At 39.4% G+C, this 15,362-nt stretch overlaps 1 protein-coding gene across 1 annotated transcript in view; it reads right to left on the bottom strand.

Moving 5' to 3' along the window:
* The window catches only part of LOC106133387 (uncharacterized), a 139,753-nt gene that overhangs the window by 7,171 nt on the left and 117,220 nt on the right, over window positions 1-15,362 (bottom strand). Inside the window, exons 12-24 of the mRNA XM_060946635.1 lie at window positions 12,929-13,023; window positions 9,941-10,183; window positions 9,354-9,495; window positions 8,873-9,024; window positions 7,387-7,496; window positions 5,750-5,913; window positions 5,126-5,392; window positions 4,387-4,604; window positions 3,755-3,944; window positions 3,221-3,361; window positions 2,636-2,879; window positions 1,703-1,893; window positions 434-574 (exon numbers count right to left, since the gene is read on the bottom strand). Coding sequence (XP_060802618.1) covers window positions 434-574; window positions 1,703-1,893; window positions 2,636-2,879; window positions 3,221-3,361; window positions 3,755-3,944; window positions 4,387-4,604; window positions 5,126-5,392; window positions 5,750-5,913; window positions 7,387-7,496; window positions 8,873-9,024; window positions 9,354-9,495; window positions 9,941-10,183; window positions 12,929-13,023 — 2,298 coding nt within the window. The remainder of the gene's footprint in view (window positions 1-433; window positions 575-1,702; window positions 1,894-2,635; window positions 2,880-3,220; window positions 3,362-3,754; window positions 3,945-4,386; window positions 4,605-5,125; window positions 5,393-5,749; window positions 5,914-7,386; window positions 7,497-8,872; window positions 9,025-9,353; window positions 9,496-9,940; window positions 10,184-12,928; window positions 13,024-15,362) is intronic.

Raw genomic sequence — 15,362 nt, 5'->3', positions numbered from 1 at the left:
TGAACAGGCAACACCAGTGCTGGGAGGCACCGCGCTTTCCGCAAAGACGAAACATGTAACGATATTGCGAGTTGCAAATCAGTTTTGAAGTAAGCGTGATTTTAGTAATGGAGATGTCAGAATGTTGGTTGAGATAGTGTCCAATGGGCATAAGGTAATGATGTCCAAATCAGAAAAATTTGAATCCATTGCAATGATTTTACTGAAATGGGTGGTAAATTCAATGTCATAACGTTTGTTATTGAACATAACTCTACAGTGCAAGTTTAACACGATATTCGCAACAACAAAGTAACAACAAACAAAATGTATTAATCCAAAGATGCAGAACAAAAATAAACAATGTGATGAATGAATCGCGTGTCGATGCGGAGAGCGCCATGCTCTATAGGTCGGGCCCGGCGTCCGACTCCGGACTCGCTCCACTCCTTACGTCCGGGCGGCGGCTTTAACAGATCGTCCAAGCTAAAGGTGCGCGCGGCTCGCGGATGCGCCGTGAGCCCCGACACCGACGGCTTGCGGATACCCAGCCGCGTGAGCAGCGTGCGGTGCGGCGGCGGCTCCCGCGGCGGCGCTGTGGACAAACGCCGACACCTCAGTCGCGCCGCGCCCGCCGCGCCGTGCAGCCGCGCCGCTAGCGCTCCGCCTGCGGCACCGCGGCGTACCGCTGCCGGCCGCGCGCCGCTAGCGCCACACACACAGGATTGCCAGACCTCTCGTCGCCCGGACATGCCCGATCGAGTCGAGGGTTACCGTTTTTTTTATTTTCTAGATGATACTTGCCAGTAACATTAAGGTTATGTCCGGACGAAATCTTTTCTGACAGTCCTTTTCTCCTAATACCAATACACCCCACAATTACTTTAACTTATTGTTTGATAGAAGGGTTGTGAAATTTTTATATTTAACGATTTCGAACTAGTCAACAAATTTTAAATAATAGACGTTTTTTCCCTTGAAAAGAAAAATAAGGTAAATTTCGAACCTCAGTATGCATTTATTTATTTAAAAGAGTTAAAAGAATTGTGCGCAGTACGAAGTCCAGAAACCGCAGATGCTTCTATAAGGAAAACATCTAAGCTAACGTTAACCATGCAACGGGAGCAACAGCTAAGATGCTTGTCTCGCTATAAAGTTTCTGAACCCGTTGTACTAAACATAGAGAAACAGTAAGAGGAGAAAAAAGAAAGTACGCAAAACGTGTCCTTACCATCCCATAGACAGTGCGTTTCAAGAAAATACATGAGTATAGCAGAAAATCTGACAAGTTTAAAAAGCATTATTCGTTACTGTGAGTCAACTGCATCGTTGGTTTTAGACAGAATACGTATTTTACAAAATCCGTGTAATTACTTTAGTTACGTGATCGTGGCAAGCTTTACGCGTTGTGTGCTGTTCTGACCACTAATTGGTGTACAGTCCACTTCGCTTCGATGGTCTCGTTCAGAAAGAATTGTGGTCACTATCACCATTTCCTTCGATTTCGATAACTGTGACACGAATGTTTAGATATTTTTCTATGTTAAATCAATTAAACATCATTTTCGAAAAGCATTTCTTCATGACAAATAGATTCAGGGCAGGAAACATCAAAATGTCTTGTACACCCATTAGTTTCACTTTTAATATGTTTAAATTCATAGACTTCATGTCTTAGGCCTAAAAAATTGTCCACCTCTGACCTAGCAGGGGCAGTACTTACGTCTGGCGCAGCGGTCGGCTTCTTCAGCTAAGAGTTTCTCAATCTTCTCCGGGAAATGCCTCTTGGCGCACCAGATGAGGCCGATCATGCCGAGGACTACGAAGACTGTGATGAGTCCAAGCCAGAAAGGCTCTTGGAGCATACGTGTGCCAAGGCCGACGATGTTGGGAGTCGGATTTGGCGCTTCGCATCTGTTGGTGTAATTTTTTAAATTCATTGAATGCCAATTGATGCTTTTACTTTGAGAGATATCTTTAGGACACTACAAGAGAATTTCTCGATCTCCTTGGGGAAATGTCTATTGATACAACCGATGCTGATGAGGAAGATTATACAAATAACCACGAAGACAGTGGCGAGACAGCCAAAACGGCTCTTGGAGCATACGGATGCCAAGACCGACGATGTTCAAATTTGGGGCTTCGCATCTGTTGGGAGAGAAGTTGCGTAATTTTTCTAATTGATGATTTTACATTGAGGCAACAACATTAACATACACTGCCATGAAGGAGGCAGCAATTACAACATCAATCTCTTCACGTAATATATTTTCCACTCCTGAATCGTGGTCAAACGCTAGAAAGATGCCATTAGTATTTTGTCCTACATTTGATAGAACCAATCTCATTATCTCTACAACGCCTTGTACCCAAATGAAGCTTAAATCTTGAGAAGTAATTAAAACTTTTATATTTAGTATACATACATAGTACATATAATCACGTCTATATCCCTTGCGGAGTAGAAAGGAACCAACGGTCTTAAAAAGACTGAAAGCCACGTTAGCTGTTTGGCTTGATGATATAATCGATGTTCAAATAGTGACAGGCTGCTAGCCCGTCACCTCAAAGCAGAATCCCAAGTTTATATATCATTTAGTCGCCTTTCACAACATCCATGGGAAAGACACGGAGTGGTTCTATTCTAACTAACCTTTTCCCCTTCCACGACGGGTTGCACTGACACAAAAAAGTGCCGTCTCTTTCTATGCAAGCGCCTCTATTGTTGCACGGTTTAGAAGCACACGGCCGCACTCTCTCCCCACACCGCCTCCCTTTCCACCCGCGCGCACACGCACACGTGTACGCTTCTGCTGCGATCCCATTGGCTAGAGATAACGAGCAATTGCCGAATACGCAAGGAGAACGCTCGCATGCAGTTAGCATGCAGAAAACACCTGGAAAAACAACGTCATCGTATTTATCTGAAATAGGGTTATAAAAAGTTTATTATGAGCGACCAGTTGCACAATTCGTCAGTAGTAGAATGCTTGTGTGCTTTATTGGCAATTATGTTAAAAATAGTGGGACATATTTCAGCTCACTCGTTACTTTGTCTCCATTTTGATAGTGTCTCTGCATGTCACAAAACTTCTTCTATAGTAACCACTTTTGGCGTTATCCTAACTCGTATAGGTATACACTGAAATTCATGGATAGAGAGTGGGATTTTTGTAAAAGACCAACTTTATCAGTGTCTTAGAAAATACTAGCTTCAAAGACTTTTATCAGAACTTACCCGTGTAATAGCCTGAACACTGACAAAATCGTTTACTATCTTCCGATGCGCAGACGCCGCTGTTGAGGCAAGGATTCGGGTAGCACGATTCAAGGTTTGTGTCATCTGACATCAGAAGCAGCTTGCTGTGGTACTCTGGATCTGTACAAATGAAGGAGCATTAGATAAGAAAATGTTATTTTTGCACACCTAGGAGAAGTGTGTGTTGATGATGGTAGAAATATTTATAGTATTAAAGTTTCAGTCGTTACTTCGAAATAAAAATATTTGACCATTCTGCGGCTAGTTTTTTTGTTCTTCCTTACCTTGAGGGAGTACAATCATAGCGTATCAATAGAATATGTTGTTAGTAGTACACACTCCGATATATATTTTAAACGAAATTTTCTCCTGATGTGTAGCAGTGATTGGATATTTGGAAGTTTTGAAAACTGACCTGTATCTCTAATTTTCAGCAATCAATATTTGTTTATTTAAGAAACACAGTCTCATTGAAAGTATTGCATTGAAGGCACGAAGTAAACAATTTCTTACCTTTATTGACAACTAGCGAGATGTCCACATTGATCCCTCCGACCCGATTCCCTGAATATTGCGTCACGAGCAGGGAATGCAAGTAAGAGTTGATGATGAGCGGGGCGCTCGGTTCCAACTTGCGTTTGTTGTTCTCCACCTCGCAGAGGGTCCACTGTGTTCCGTTATTGTCTGTGTAGCTGTCTTTGACCTGGAATGTTGTGGATAAACTGGTACGAATAATTACCAAAATGTATAGCAAAGAATATAATTTGTAGTCTCTGCCTACCACTTCGGGAAACAGGTATATTTTAATGTATATCTAGCAAAGGAAAAGAACGGCTTACTCCAAGTGGAGTGTAACATTTTCTGTAAAATTAATTTATTTTATACCCAAGATCTGGACTTCAGGTTATCAGGTTCAGTGAAGTCAAAATGCAGTCAGTTCTGCAGTCAGACTTTCTAACTGTTGGATCGTGAGTAGCACCCGAACTGCATCCCAAGAATAGGCCAAACCATCAGAGTGATGGAGGATCAATTACTTTCTACGTTTTCCTCGTAAACCAACTAATATTCACAACTATTTATACCATCCCAACAACAACTCACTTCGATCCACTCATCTTTGTTTATCTATCTTCCTATCTACCTACCTGAATCCACCCATTCCCTTCGCCGCAAGGATGTTCCTCCCCTCCAATTGCCAACCTTGCCCTGTGTAGCGCTAGAGCCAACGTATGCTGAGGCGGCGCCAGGAGTCTTGTCCGCAACATGGCGCGGGGCGGGGCTGCGCTGGGCCAGTTTGGCGCCACGACTTGACCACCTCTAGCGTTCGGTAGTTCGACTACGTGACTCACGTTCACGAAATTCACTGCCAATAAAGAGAAATTATGGAAAAAAAACTAATAATTAAGTGAACCATTACAAAAATACTTGTGTCTCGAAGAAAGAGGTAGGTAATACGAAACTATAACTGTTAATTAACATGGTAATTGTGATGAAAATAAAAAAGAAATAGTTTGATATTTTGTGGATAAAACGTGTGGACTTAAACACTTAAAACGCTTTCATTATATTGGAGTTCAGAAAAAGGAACGTGTCTTCGGATACAGCGTGATGTTGAAATGGACGGTACCTTTCCGCAGCGGTGCCTCTGTGGCACAGCGGTAGTGCGCTTGTCTGTGACACCGGAGGTCCCGGGTTCGAATCCCGGCCAGGGTATGATGAGAAAAGAACGTTTTCTGATTGGCCTGGGTCTTGGATGTTTTTCTATATAAATATTTATTATAAAATATAGTATCGTTGAGTTAGTATCTCGTAACACAAATTTCGAACTTACTTCAAAGCTTACTCAATCTGTGTAATTTGTCAAAAAAAAATAAAAAATCTCACCAGTTTTAAAATGCGCCAAAAACCCCACACCCGTCACATTTTCGCCAGTCCTCAGTCTCAGTCGTAATACTTCCGACGTTGATACAAAAAGACCATTTGTCAATATATTGGAGTTTAGAAATGGTCGAATGGGCACCGTCTGAGGGTCAACTTGCACCTCCAGAAATGTATCTTCGGGAATAACATCCGTTACGTTGATAGGAACACCCTTATGGAATGTTCCATAGCCAAAGTCGAAATGGCTGATGTTAAGGAACACACGTTTGCCTGGAATAGAAAAATAATACTTATAGGAATCGCAGTTACTCGCTATTTGGCTGTAAAGTTTTCGGCAGGCTAGGAGAGGAGGGAGAGAGGACATTTCTTAAATATGAATGAGTATTATCAGCAAATATTTATTCGAACATTTTGAGCTAGGATAGGCTTACAAACTTGAGATTCTTTTTTGAGCGATGGGCTAGCAACCTGTCACTATTTGAATCTCAATTCTATCATTATGCCAAGTAGCTGAACGTGGCCATTCAGTCTTTTCAAGACTATTGGCTCTGTCTACCCCGCAAGGAATATAGACGTGACCATATGTATGTATGTATGTATTTTGAGCTACACTTATGAGGTACTTACCAGTGGGAGCAAGTATATCGATGGTACAATCTAAATCCGGAAGCAGAAAGTGCGGGTAGTTGGGACTTCGGAGAACCCCGTGATCCTTGGACGTGAAGGTCTGTGATGGACACCCCGGCAGTTCCACGGCGTGCCAGGTCAGAGAGAACCCCGCTCCTTGTGTGCTGTAATAACAGTTACATTTTCATATGCGTAGCAAATAAATTTGGACAATTGTGATATCTGATGATATGATAATACGGATATAATTTTGTCTCTTTCTCTCTCAACATGGAATATTCATTAATGGTTGAAAAACTGCTAGTTTAAATAATTATGTTAACCTTTTACGTTTGCTGTCTAAGATTTTAATCGACCGTTCAAACAATGCAATTAAACCCTATTCATGACAAACCCTTCACATAGAATAGATCACGAAAAAATCGCCTTTCTACGGTAGAACTCAATGGAGTTTAATAATGAGTGCGGTATTACGAAGCAAGCAATTTCTAGAAAAGTATCAGGTGATCACTTGGAATCAGAATGGAAGTGTAATACAGCCGTGTTGACACTGACCATCTTTTGTGTATCACCCACCGAGCCGCAGTTATATCACGATTAAATGCAAAATGTCACGAGACTCACTTGTAATCAGAATGGAAGTGTAATACAGCCCTGTTGACACTGGCCATCTTTTGCGTATCACCCACCGAGCCGCAGTTATATCACGATTAAATGCAAAATGTCACGAGACACACTTGTAATCAGAATGGAAGTGTAATACAGCCCTGTTGACACTGGCCATCTTTTGCGTATAACCCACCGAGCCGCAGTTATATCACGATTAAATGCAAAATGTCACGAGACTCACTTATAATCAGAATGGAAGTGTAATACAGCCCTGTTGACACTGACCATCTTTTGCGTATCACCTACCGAGCCGCAGTTATATCACGATTATATGCAAAATGTCACGAGACTCACTTGTAATCAGAATGGAAGTGTAATACAGCCCTGTTGACACTGGCCATCGTTTGTGTATCACCCACCGAGCCGCAGTTATATCACGATTATATGCAAAATGTCACGAGACTCACTTGTAATCAGAATGGAAGTGTAATACAGCCCTGTTGACACTGGCCATCGTTTGCGTATCACCCACCGAGCCGCAGTTATATCACGATTATATGCAAAATGTCACGAGACTCACTTGTAATCAGAATGGAAGTGTAATACAGCCCTGTTGACACTGGCCATCTTTTGCGTATCACCCACCGAGCCGTAGTTATATCACGATTATATGCAAAATGTCACGAGACTCACTTGTAATCAGAATGGAAGTGTAATACAGCCCTGTTGACACTGGCCATCGTTTGCGTATCACCTACCGAGACGCAGTTATTTGACGATTAATGCAAAATGTCACGAGACTCACTTGTAATCAGAATGGAAGTGTAATACAGCCCTGTTGACACTGGCCGTCTTTTGCGTATCACCCACCGAGCCGCAGTTATATCACGATTATATGCAAAATGTCACGATAACTTGTAATCAGAATGGAAGTGTAATACAGCCCAGTTGACACTGGCCATCTTTTGCGTATCACCCACCGAGACGCAGTTATTTGACGATTATATACAAAATGTCACGAGACTCACTTGTAATCAGAATGGAAGTGTAATACAGCCTTGTTGGCGCTGGCCACCCATCGAGTCTCGCTCACAGATCCGCAGTATCTTGACGACTTCAAACTTTTCACGTCTCGCAGCTGAAATTTTAATGAAAACCTCAGTGAAATTAATTATAAATTTTAATTATATTACATGTAATCATAAATTATAAATTAATTTAAGGCGAAGAAAAGAATTAGAATTGAATATAATATAAGACTCGTAATTATCTTAAGAGCCATATTGGCCCAGTCCCCATATTCTCGAGTAAATTTAACCTTTTTTTCTCTATTGATTTCTTGTACTAAAAATTAAACACTATGCCACTCTGACCATGATCATTGTTTGTGTTTTGGAAAAAAAAGCAAAAGTAGACTCAACTGCACACAAAATATTTGAAAAAAAAAGGGCAAAATTTACGTGCAAACCTGGCATTCATTAACTACTACGATACGAAAGTAAAATAAAACAAAGACATTGTTTTGAATGTTACGCAAAAAGGGGAAAAAGGTTAAACAATTGAGTTTCACTGTTCCCGGTAAAGCAAAATCAATATGTATGCAAATATTTTTATTCCACCAATCTTCCTGTCCACCCACCAATCAGATTGTCTATTTTTCTATTCAGGCTGAATTTTCTCGAACCCTTGTAATTGAATTTGAGGAAATATTGTTTTATTTTAAAATAGAAAATATGAATAGCGATCAGTATCGATCCTGTCATTATAAATTATATCGAATAGATGGGACGGATATCGAAAAGAAGAGGACCACTCTATCCCATGGATGCCGTTTAAGGCGACTAAGGGATAGGCTCATAAACTTGGGAATTCTATCATTAAGCCAAACAGCTGAACGTGGTCTATTAGTCTTCTTAAGACGGTTGGTCTGTCTGCCCCGCAAGGCATATAGACGTGATTATAGTATGTTTGTATCGAATAGACACAAAATTTTTAAATGTAACATTATTTATTTACTTTGGTCGCAGAGACTAAGGGAATATTTTAAAGTGAAAACAATAGGTATTCAAGACCGAAGTCAAATCTGATAAACTAGAAGGTTTTTTATATATAAAACAAACACGGACGTCACGTATTTCTCTCTTACGGGGTAGACCAAGGGAGTTAAAAGAATAGCATAGAATAGAATAGATTTATTTTCAAAATTGGATACAAGGTATCACTTATTGACGTCACATCATTTGTAGAAGAAGCGGCGGAACAAACTACACTGCAGCACTACAATAGTCTTGAATAGATTCCACGTTCAGCTGAATGGCTTGGAATAATTCTATACTTTTAATAAAATAAATGCGAAGGTTTGTGAGGATGTGTGGATGTATATTTGTTCAGTACTTTTTCACGCAAAATCTGCTGGAGATTTTGATTGATTCGCCTCGAGGCGCAGCTAGTATTTTAATAATATCCCAATTTCTATAACAATTACCGGCTTAAAAATTAAAATGTATTTAGTACCTCGACAAAATCGTAGAGACAGTCCTTCTGATACTCCATTTCAATGGAGTGGAAGACGAAGACCAGCCTTGTGTCCTGGGGGCCCGTGACGTGGACCCAATAGTCCAGGTCGTTGTCATACAGCCTCGGATGGTTTGGACTCGATAGGATACCTAAGACATAGACATAGATATAAATCATTATCCTTCTAGCGTCAGCTTTTGTTGTGTCCTCAGCTCTCTCAAAAGGCGGCAATTTGAATTTAATTTGAGTGCTGTGCCTTAAACAATGATCTTGATTGGTTAGATCAGATTTCAAATTCAAATTCAAAATTTTTATTCATTATTTTGGATACTATCATATCGCTTAATAATTGACAAATCTTTCGGTTTCACAACATTGGTTGATGTCAAATAAATTACTTAAAACTAATTCGAACTTGGGACCTCCGGTATCACAGACAAGCGTACTACCGCTACCACAGAGGCCGTCAAAACCTTACCTGAGGTGCCTTCAACAGTCCTGTTCTGCACGATATGCTCAGCGTTGAGCCTCCTCTTGCAGACGTAGCCTCCGGTCGCAATGCATTTGTGGAGGGTCCAGTATAGGCCGCTCGGTTGAGATGGCACTGGTGATGATTTCCACTGTGAAGAATGATCACATTATTATAAAAACTTCTAATATCTATCTGATTGAAAAGAATAAACATTGTTGAGCTATTTGCTTAAGGTTTTTATGATATGCTTAAGTGATTTATAAGGAAGCTTTATCCCTTTTTTGTTGAAACTTGATCGGCACTCAAAGAACAGAGTAAGCCAAAGATATAGTTCTTTCGTCTCCTTAAAAGTTAGATTCGACTAAATTACCAGTAGGGTTTATCATCAGCCAATAGATGGAACTCTCGTCAAAGCAAAATGAAAACCACAAAAATAACGGCAATCCTGAAGAAGACTTTATAGAATCATCAGTGGTATTTTTTGCGGCCAAACTTGGTATTCCTATAGGCCTTATCTAGCCCATATCTCGGTACTGAGCCCGCTCGGCAGCAAAAAGATGGAAGCCTTCCTGATGAAAAATTAATGGACGTACCTGCACTCCTAAGCAAGAATCCATCGAATCTTCGGTGTCATTATACGGTGGCCAGGCTTGGTATTCTACCAGACTCCCATCTAACCAGCTGAACTCCTTCTTCCCCTCCACCCCCCTCTGAGCCCCCAGCCAGTAGACGGACCCTGCGCTGTAGTCACTGCTCTGTCGGATTCCAGTGACGATGAACCTCTCCTCTTCAGCCGAATGGACGGAAGACAATTGCATGTTCAGGCCTTCGCACACCTAGAATTTAACCACGAAAATTTGTCAACGGTCAGGGAAAACTGAGAAAACCAGCACATCAACCAATTAGTTGACCAAGTTGCCAGTTAGGAATGAATCTACCATACAACTTAGGTATCCACTCCAGGAATGTTCCCAGAATATTTTGTAAGTTTTTCACCCACCACCAACTTAAAGTTTTCCTGTTTGGTCAGCTGGTTGACGGGTAGAGAACGCCAAACGGCATTAAGTCCGCCTTTTGTACATTTTGTTTTTGAGCAGTATTAAATAAAAAACAAAAAATAAGTAAAGAAGAACTTTAACCAATCAAATAAGTCAGACTAAGAGGTCATAGTGAACTCTGGGCAGACAGCGGAAGATGCAAATTTGAACAACGCTAAGAGGTCGGATGATGGTGTAGTGTGTGTATAGTCTCCCGCTAGGAAACCTTTTAATATAGCATGTATGAGGAGGTGAGGTAGCGGGAGTCTATACACACTACAGAGGAATGTGATGTAACCGCCCGGAAGTTGTCATATGCGTAGGCGCCCATATTGCCGGCGATGATAAAACTAAAATTTTACAATTTGATTCAATTAATATTCTTTGGTTAATACAAATTATTAATTTCTTAGATTGAATAAGTACATTTAGATTGGTTTTGCATTTAATTTTACAGCTTTATATATAAGAACAAACACTTCGAAACTATTCTTTAAAAATACATACATACATATAAACACGTCTATATCCCATGCGGGGTAGACAGCGCCAACAGTCTTAAAAAGGCAAATAGGCAACGCTGAGCTCTTTGAATTAATGATAGAATTGAGATACGAGTACATATAGTGACAGGTTGCTTCGCCTTCGCCTAAAAGGAGAATACCAAGTTTCTAAGACTATCCTTTAATCGTCTTTTACAACATCCATGAGATAGATATGAAGTGATCATAATCTTTTTTGTATTGGTGCCGGGAACCAGACGGCACTTCATATTTCTTTAAAAATAATTACATATATATGTCAAATAAAATTCATACTTATACTGAAAGAGTTTCAAGTCATTGAATCAGAAATCAGAAATTTATTCGTTAGGAAAAATTTTCCACCAACTAAAATGATATTAATCAAAATGTTTTCGGCATAAATCTCTCGGGCTAAAGCTACATGAAATGAGATGAGGAACAAGATGGCGTATCGTTGCGATGGATTAAGAATGATATTAAGATTTTAATAAAGCTAATGATGGATGGTTGTTTCTGTGGTGGCATTGTTTAGGCATGTTTTGAATCAATTAATGATTCAAATCATGCCTGATTCAAATATGAAAGTCTGTCTGTTACTCTGGTGTTTTTAAGGTTAAACAACTTAACTGATTTTTATGCAATTTTGTAATATATCAGTTATCTACGGTCAAACTTTTATTTCTGCAAAAGATTTCCATTGTCAATGAATCCAAAAGAGGCATAAGTTGGTTTTACAGAATAAAAATAGTAATACATTAAGTATGTACATGTCATTAAATCATTTGACAGTTTTCACGGCATGTTCTCATCTGGTTCACTATCAATATTTCAAAAAACAAAACAAATTGTTCTGATATGAAAATTGAATTTGTGTGACCGCGCCTTTAGCGTCGCGTCAAGAAATGTAATCACGGAAAGGATTTTAATGTTAGCTTTAAAATTTATGAAACTGGGCAAATTTTGTACAAAAACTTTTCCGCCTTGTTAAAATCTTCATCTTTGCACTGTGTCGGAGAGATCGCGATCAGTGGATATAAATTTTCTGCGATAATTTTCAGCGAAACGGGTATTTTCTATTGTCCTAAAGATTAAAATTGCTGGGCTTAAGTAGGTAAGGTCTCAAAATTGTTCGCCAAAATCTAATTACGACTTGATAGAAATACGTCAAATGAATAATGCCTAGAATCAGTGATAAATTTAAATATTTCTAAGTAGTTCAATTAAAATACCAAAAAACGTTTGGGTACTTTTAATGATTTATAAATTAATTTAATACCGCTTTTTACAAACTCCACTGAACATTAAATTAAAGATTCTGATTTTTTTCATCAAAAGATGATTGATATAAACAAAAATTTGTAACTACAGATGTATATATGGAGGATGGATGACAAGGTCAATAGATGAGTGATCAGTCGACTTTATGATCAGACTTAAAGCCCTGCTCATCATAGCGTATGCCCAGTTGCACCTTCAGCCGATTCCACACAGCTGAAGTCGGTTTAAAGTGTAGAAAACTGTTTAATTTAGAATTTTGGATACTTTATATTGAATAAGAAGTGTGTTTAACACACTTAACTTATTGATTATTTAGATTACGTGAACTGTGTGGGAAGTCCGAAGTCTAAGTCTAAACCAAAGTCTGTTATTATTGAAACCCAAAATCTAGGTCTCAAAGTTCCCTTCCAGAGCCTGCTCCGCTGGGATCAACTAACCTTCTCTGGCTTTAGTCCCGATAGCACCTCACCATTCTGGAGAGGTTATGCCTTTGACCATGGATCCTGGATTGGGTGAGTTAGGTTTTTACACGAAGCGACTCCCGTCTGACCTCCACAAACTTTACAGAGGAACCTAACCAGTATTAGATCGATCATGGCTACACATCTAGTTGCCTGAATGTGCAGGTTTCCTCAAGATGTTTTTCCTCACCGTAAGAGTGTTCGAATCGGTTAGTATTCAAACTAATATACGTAACTTCGAAAATAATCATTGGTACATAGCCGAGGTATAATCAACTTACCTGTTTGGCAGTTATCCAGGAAGCCTTGGGATAGCCGGAGAAGAGGTAACAGTGGCCGTCAAATAAAACCTGCTTGATGTCCATACACGATTGGGCTGCAAACAAAAATAAATTATACTGCATAGAAATGTCTGTGATCCATGTACATCACTTTAACTCAGGTGAAGGCAAATAAAAGATCTCTTAAATGTCTTTTATAAGTTTTATTAACTGAGCTTCTAAGTTCCTTTTCTTTTTTTTATTTTCTTTTTTTTTTCTTTTTTTTTCTATTCTTTTTTCTTTTTTTTTTAAATAGTTGGAACACTTTATAAATAAATATATGTACCTATACGGGACAAGTTACACAGATTGAGTTAGCCTCGAAGTAAGTTCGAGACTTGTGTTACGAGATACTATATCAACGGTACTATATTTTGTAATAAATACTTATATAGATAAACATCCATGACCCAGGCCAATCAGAGAAAGTATATGCTGTCTGGTGTCACTTTTCTATGCTGACGAAGTCGCGGTAAATAAGTTTTCACTGTTAAACCACTTTACCAATTTTGATGACATTGTGTGTTAATGAATAGTTAATAATCCGAGGAGCCGTGTGATTTCCGGCACCAATAAAAAAAGAAAGGGACCACTCCATCTCGTCCCCATGAATGTCGTAAAAGGCGGCTGAGAAATAGGCTTATAAACTAGGGATTTTTCTTTTAAGCGATGGGCAAGCAACCTGTCACAATTTGAATCTCTATTCTGTCATTAAGCCAAACAGCTGAACGTGGCCTATCAGTCTTTTCAAGATTGTTGGCTCTGTCTACCCCGCAAGGGATAAAGACGTGATTATATGTATGTACGTTTGTATTATCCGAGGTCTAACATAAGCTTTTTTTTTAAATACCAACAATGCTCCAGGCACCATATACGTCAAATACAGCTTTTTCTCTGTTTTGACTCACCGTATTAATATACAGACGTGTTTGTATCGCAAAATGTCCGTTTCACCTGGAAGACATAAATACGAAAGCCTTGCTTCGCTTTGAGTCGGTCATAAAATATTTATAATCTATTAAGATGCCGATCATGAGTTAGAGAAACATAAACTATCGTGAGTACAGAACGTTAAGATTTTAAATGTGTCTTTCCTTTTAGAAAAGCGACGGTGGTCAAATCGGTAAGGTGCCCGGTTAAAATGCATGTAGTGCAAAAAGGCACAGGTTCGATTCCCACCTCGGCCATGTATCAATGACTTTTATCTAAGTTATGTATGTTAATTTGAAAACTAACCGATTTAAGCCAAGAGGAAGGGGTGTCTTTTACTTTTAGAATATTTACCATCAGTGTTTGAAATGTTTTGCTGTGTAAAGACTTGTAATCGTAAAAGTCGCAGCTAAGTAGATAATTATAGGCTCTGTCTACCTTTATGAAAAATTGGCCAGATATAATGTATTTATACAAACCAGAATGCCATGAGTTGTAAAGTTAGCAGCGTGTCAAATATAATTTTTTATTCAAATTACTTTTGTCCAGTATTCTTAATATAACATGAGTACCTCTGCACACTAAATATTTCGTAACAAAAATTCATAAAGCAGTTTGTGCGTAATGACCCGTGTCGGAAAATGGCGAGTAGCGCGGCCTTCGGTATGGATGGATGTGGTCTTTGTGACTCCGCTCCCACCATCTGTCAATAGGATCTATTTGGGAGGTATTACTACTATATGTAGGAAATGGAAAGGCCGAGGACGAAAGAATAGGTCAAATTTATCCCAAAATCGATAAATTTGGAAGAAGACAGTATGTGGGGTTCGTGGAAGGTGAAAAGATGTAGTCTTTGCCTACACCTAAGAGGAGGCGTGATTTTATATATACATGTATATTTGTTAAAAGTATCAAGAATTCTCTTGTAACTAAATCTTACAAACCTGAATTAATTAGACGTCGTAGCTTTGAATTGTGTAGCACAGCTACGACGCTCTACACTAGCGTAGCCATCAGATGTGTAGCACAGCTACGACGCTCTACACTAGCGTAGCCATCAGATGTGTAGCACAGCTACGACGCTCTACACTAGCGTAGCCATCAGATGTGTAGCACAGCTACGACGCTCTACACTAGCGTAGCCATCAGATGTGTAGCTCAGCTACGACGCTCTACACTAGCGTAGCCATCAGATGTGTAGCACAGCTACGACGCTCTACACTAGCGTAGCCATCAGATGTGTAGCACAGCTACGACGCTCTACACTAGCGTAGCCATCAGATGTGTAGCACATTACAACACAGCACATATAGTAAGAAACTTATACTCTTGTTGTTCACCATATCGTTGCCATTTTAAATACATATATGTCAGAGTTACGACAATAACACAAAAGTACAATTATACCAACCAAAAATAAAAACATAAAAACTTATTTATTAAGGGTAAAAAAAATCAGCGGCTT

This window comes from Amyelois transitella, chromosome 11 (genome assembly GCF_032362555.1).
Source record: "Amyelois transitella isolate CPQ chromosome 11, ilAmyTran1.1, whole genome shotgun sequence".
NCBI classification, from domain to species: domain Eukaryota; kingdom Metazoa; phylum Arthropoda; class Insecta; order Lepidoptera; family Pyralidae; genus Amyelois; species Amyelois transitella.
The sequence above is the reverse complement of the archived record's forward strand: the minus strand, read 5'-3'. Positions and strand labels throughout refer to the sequence as shown.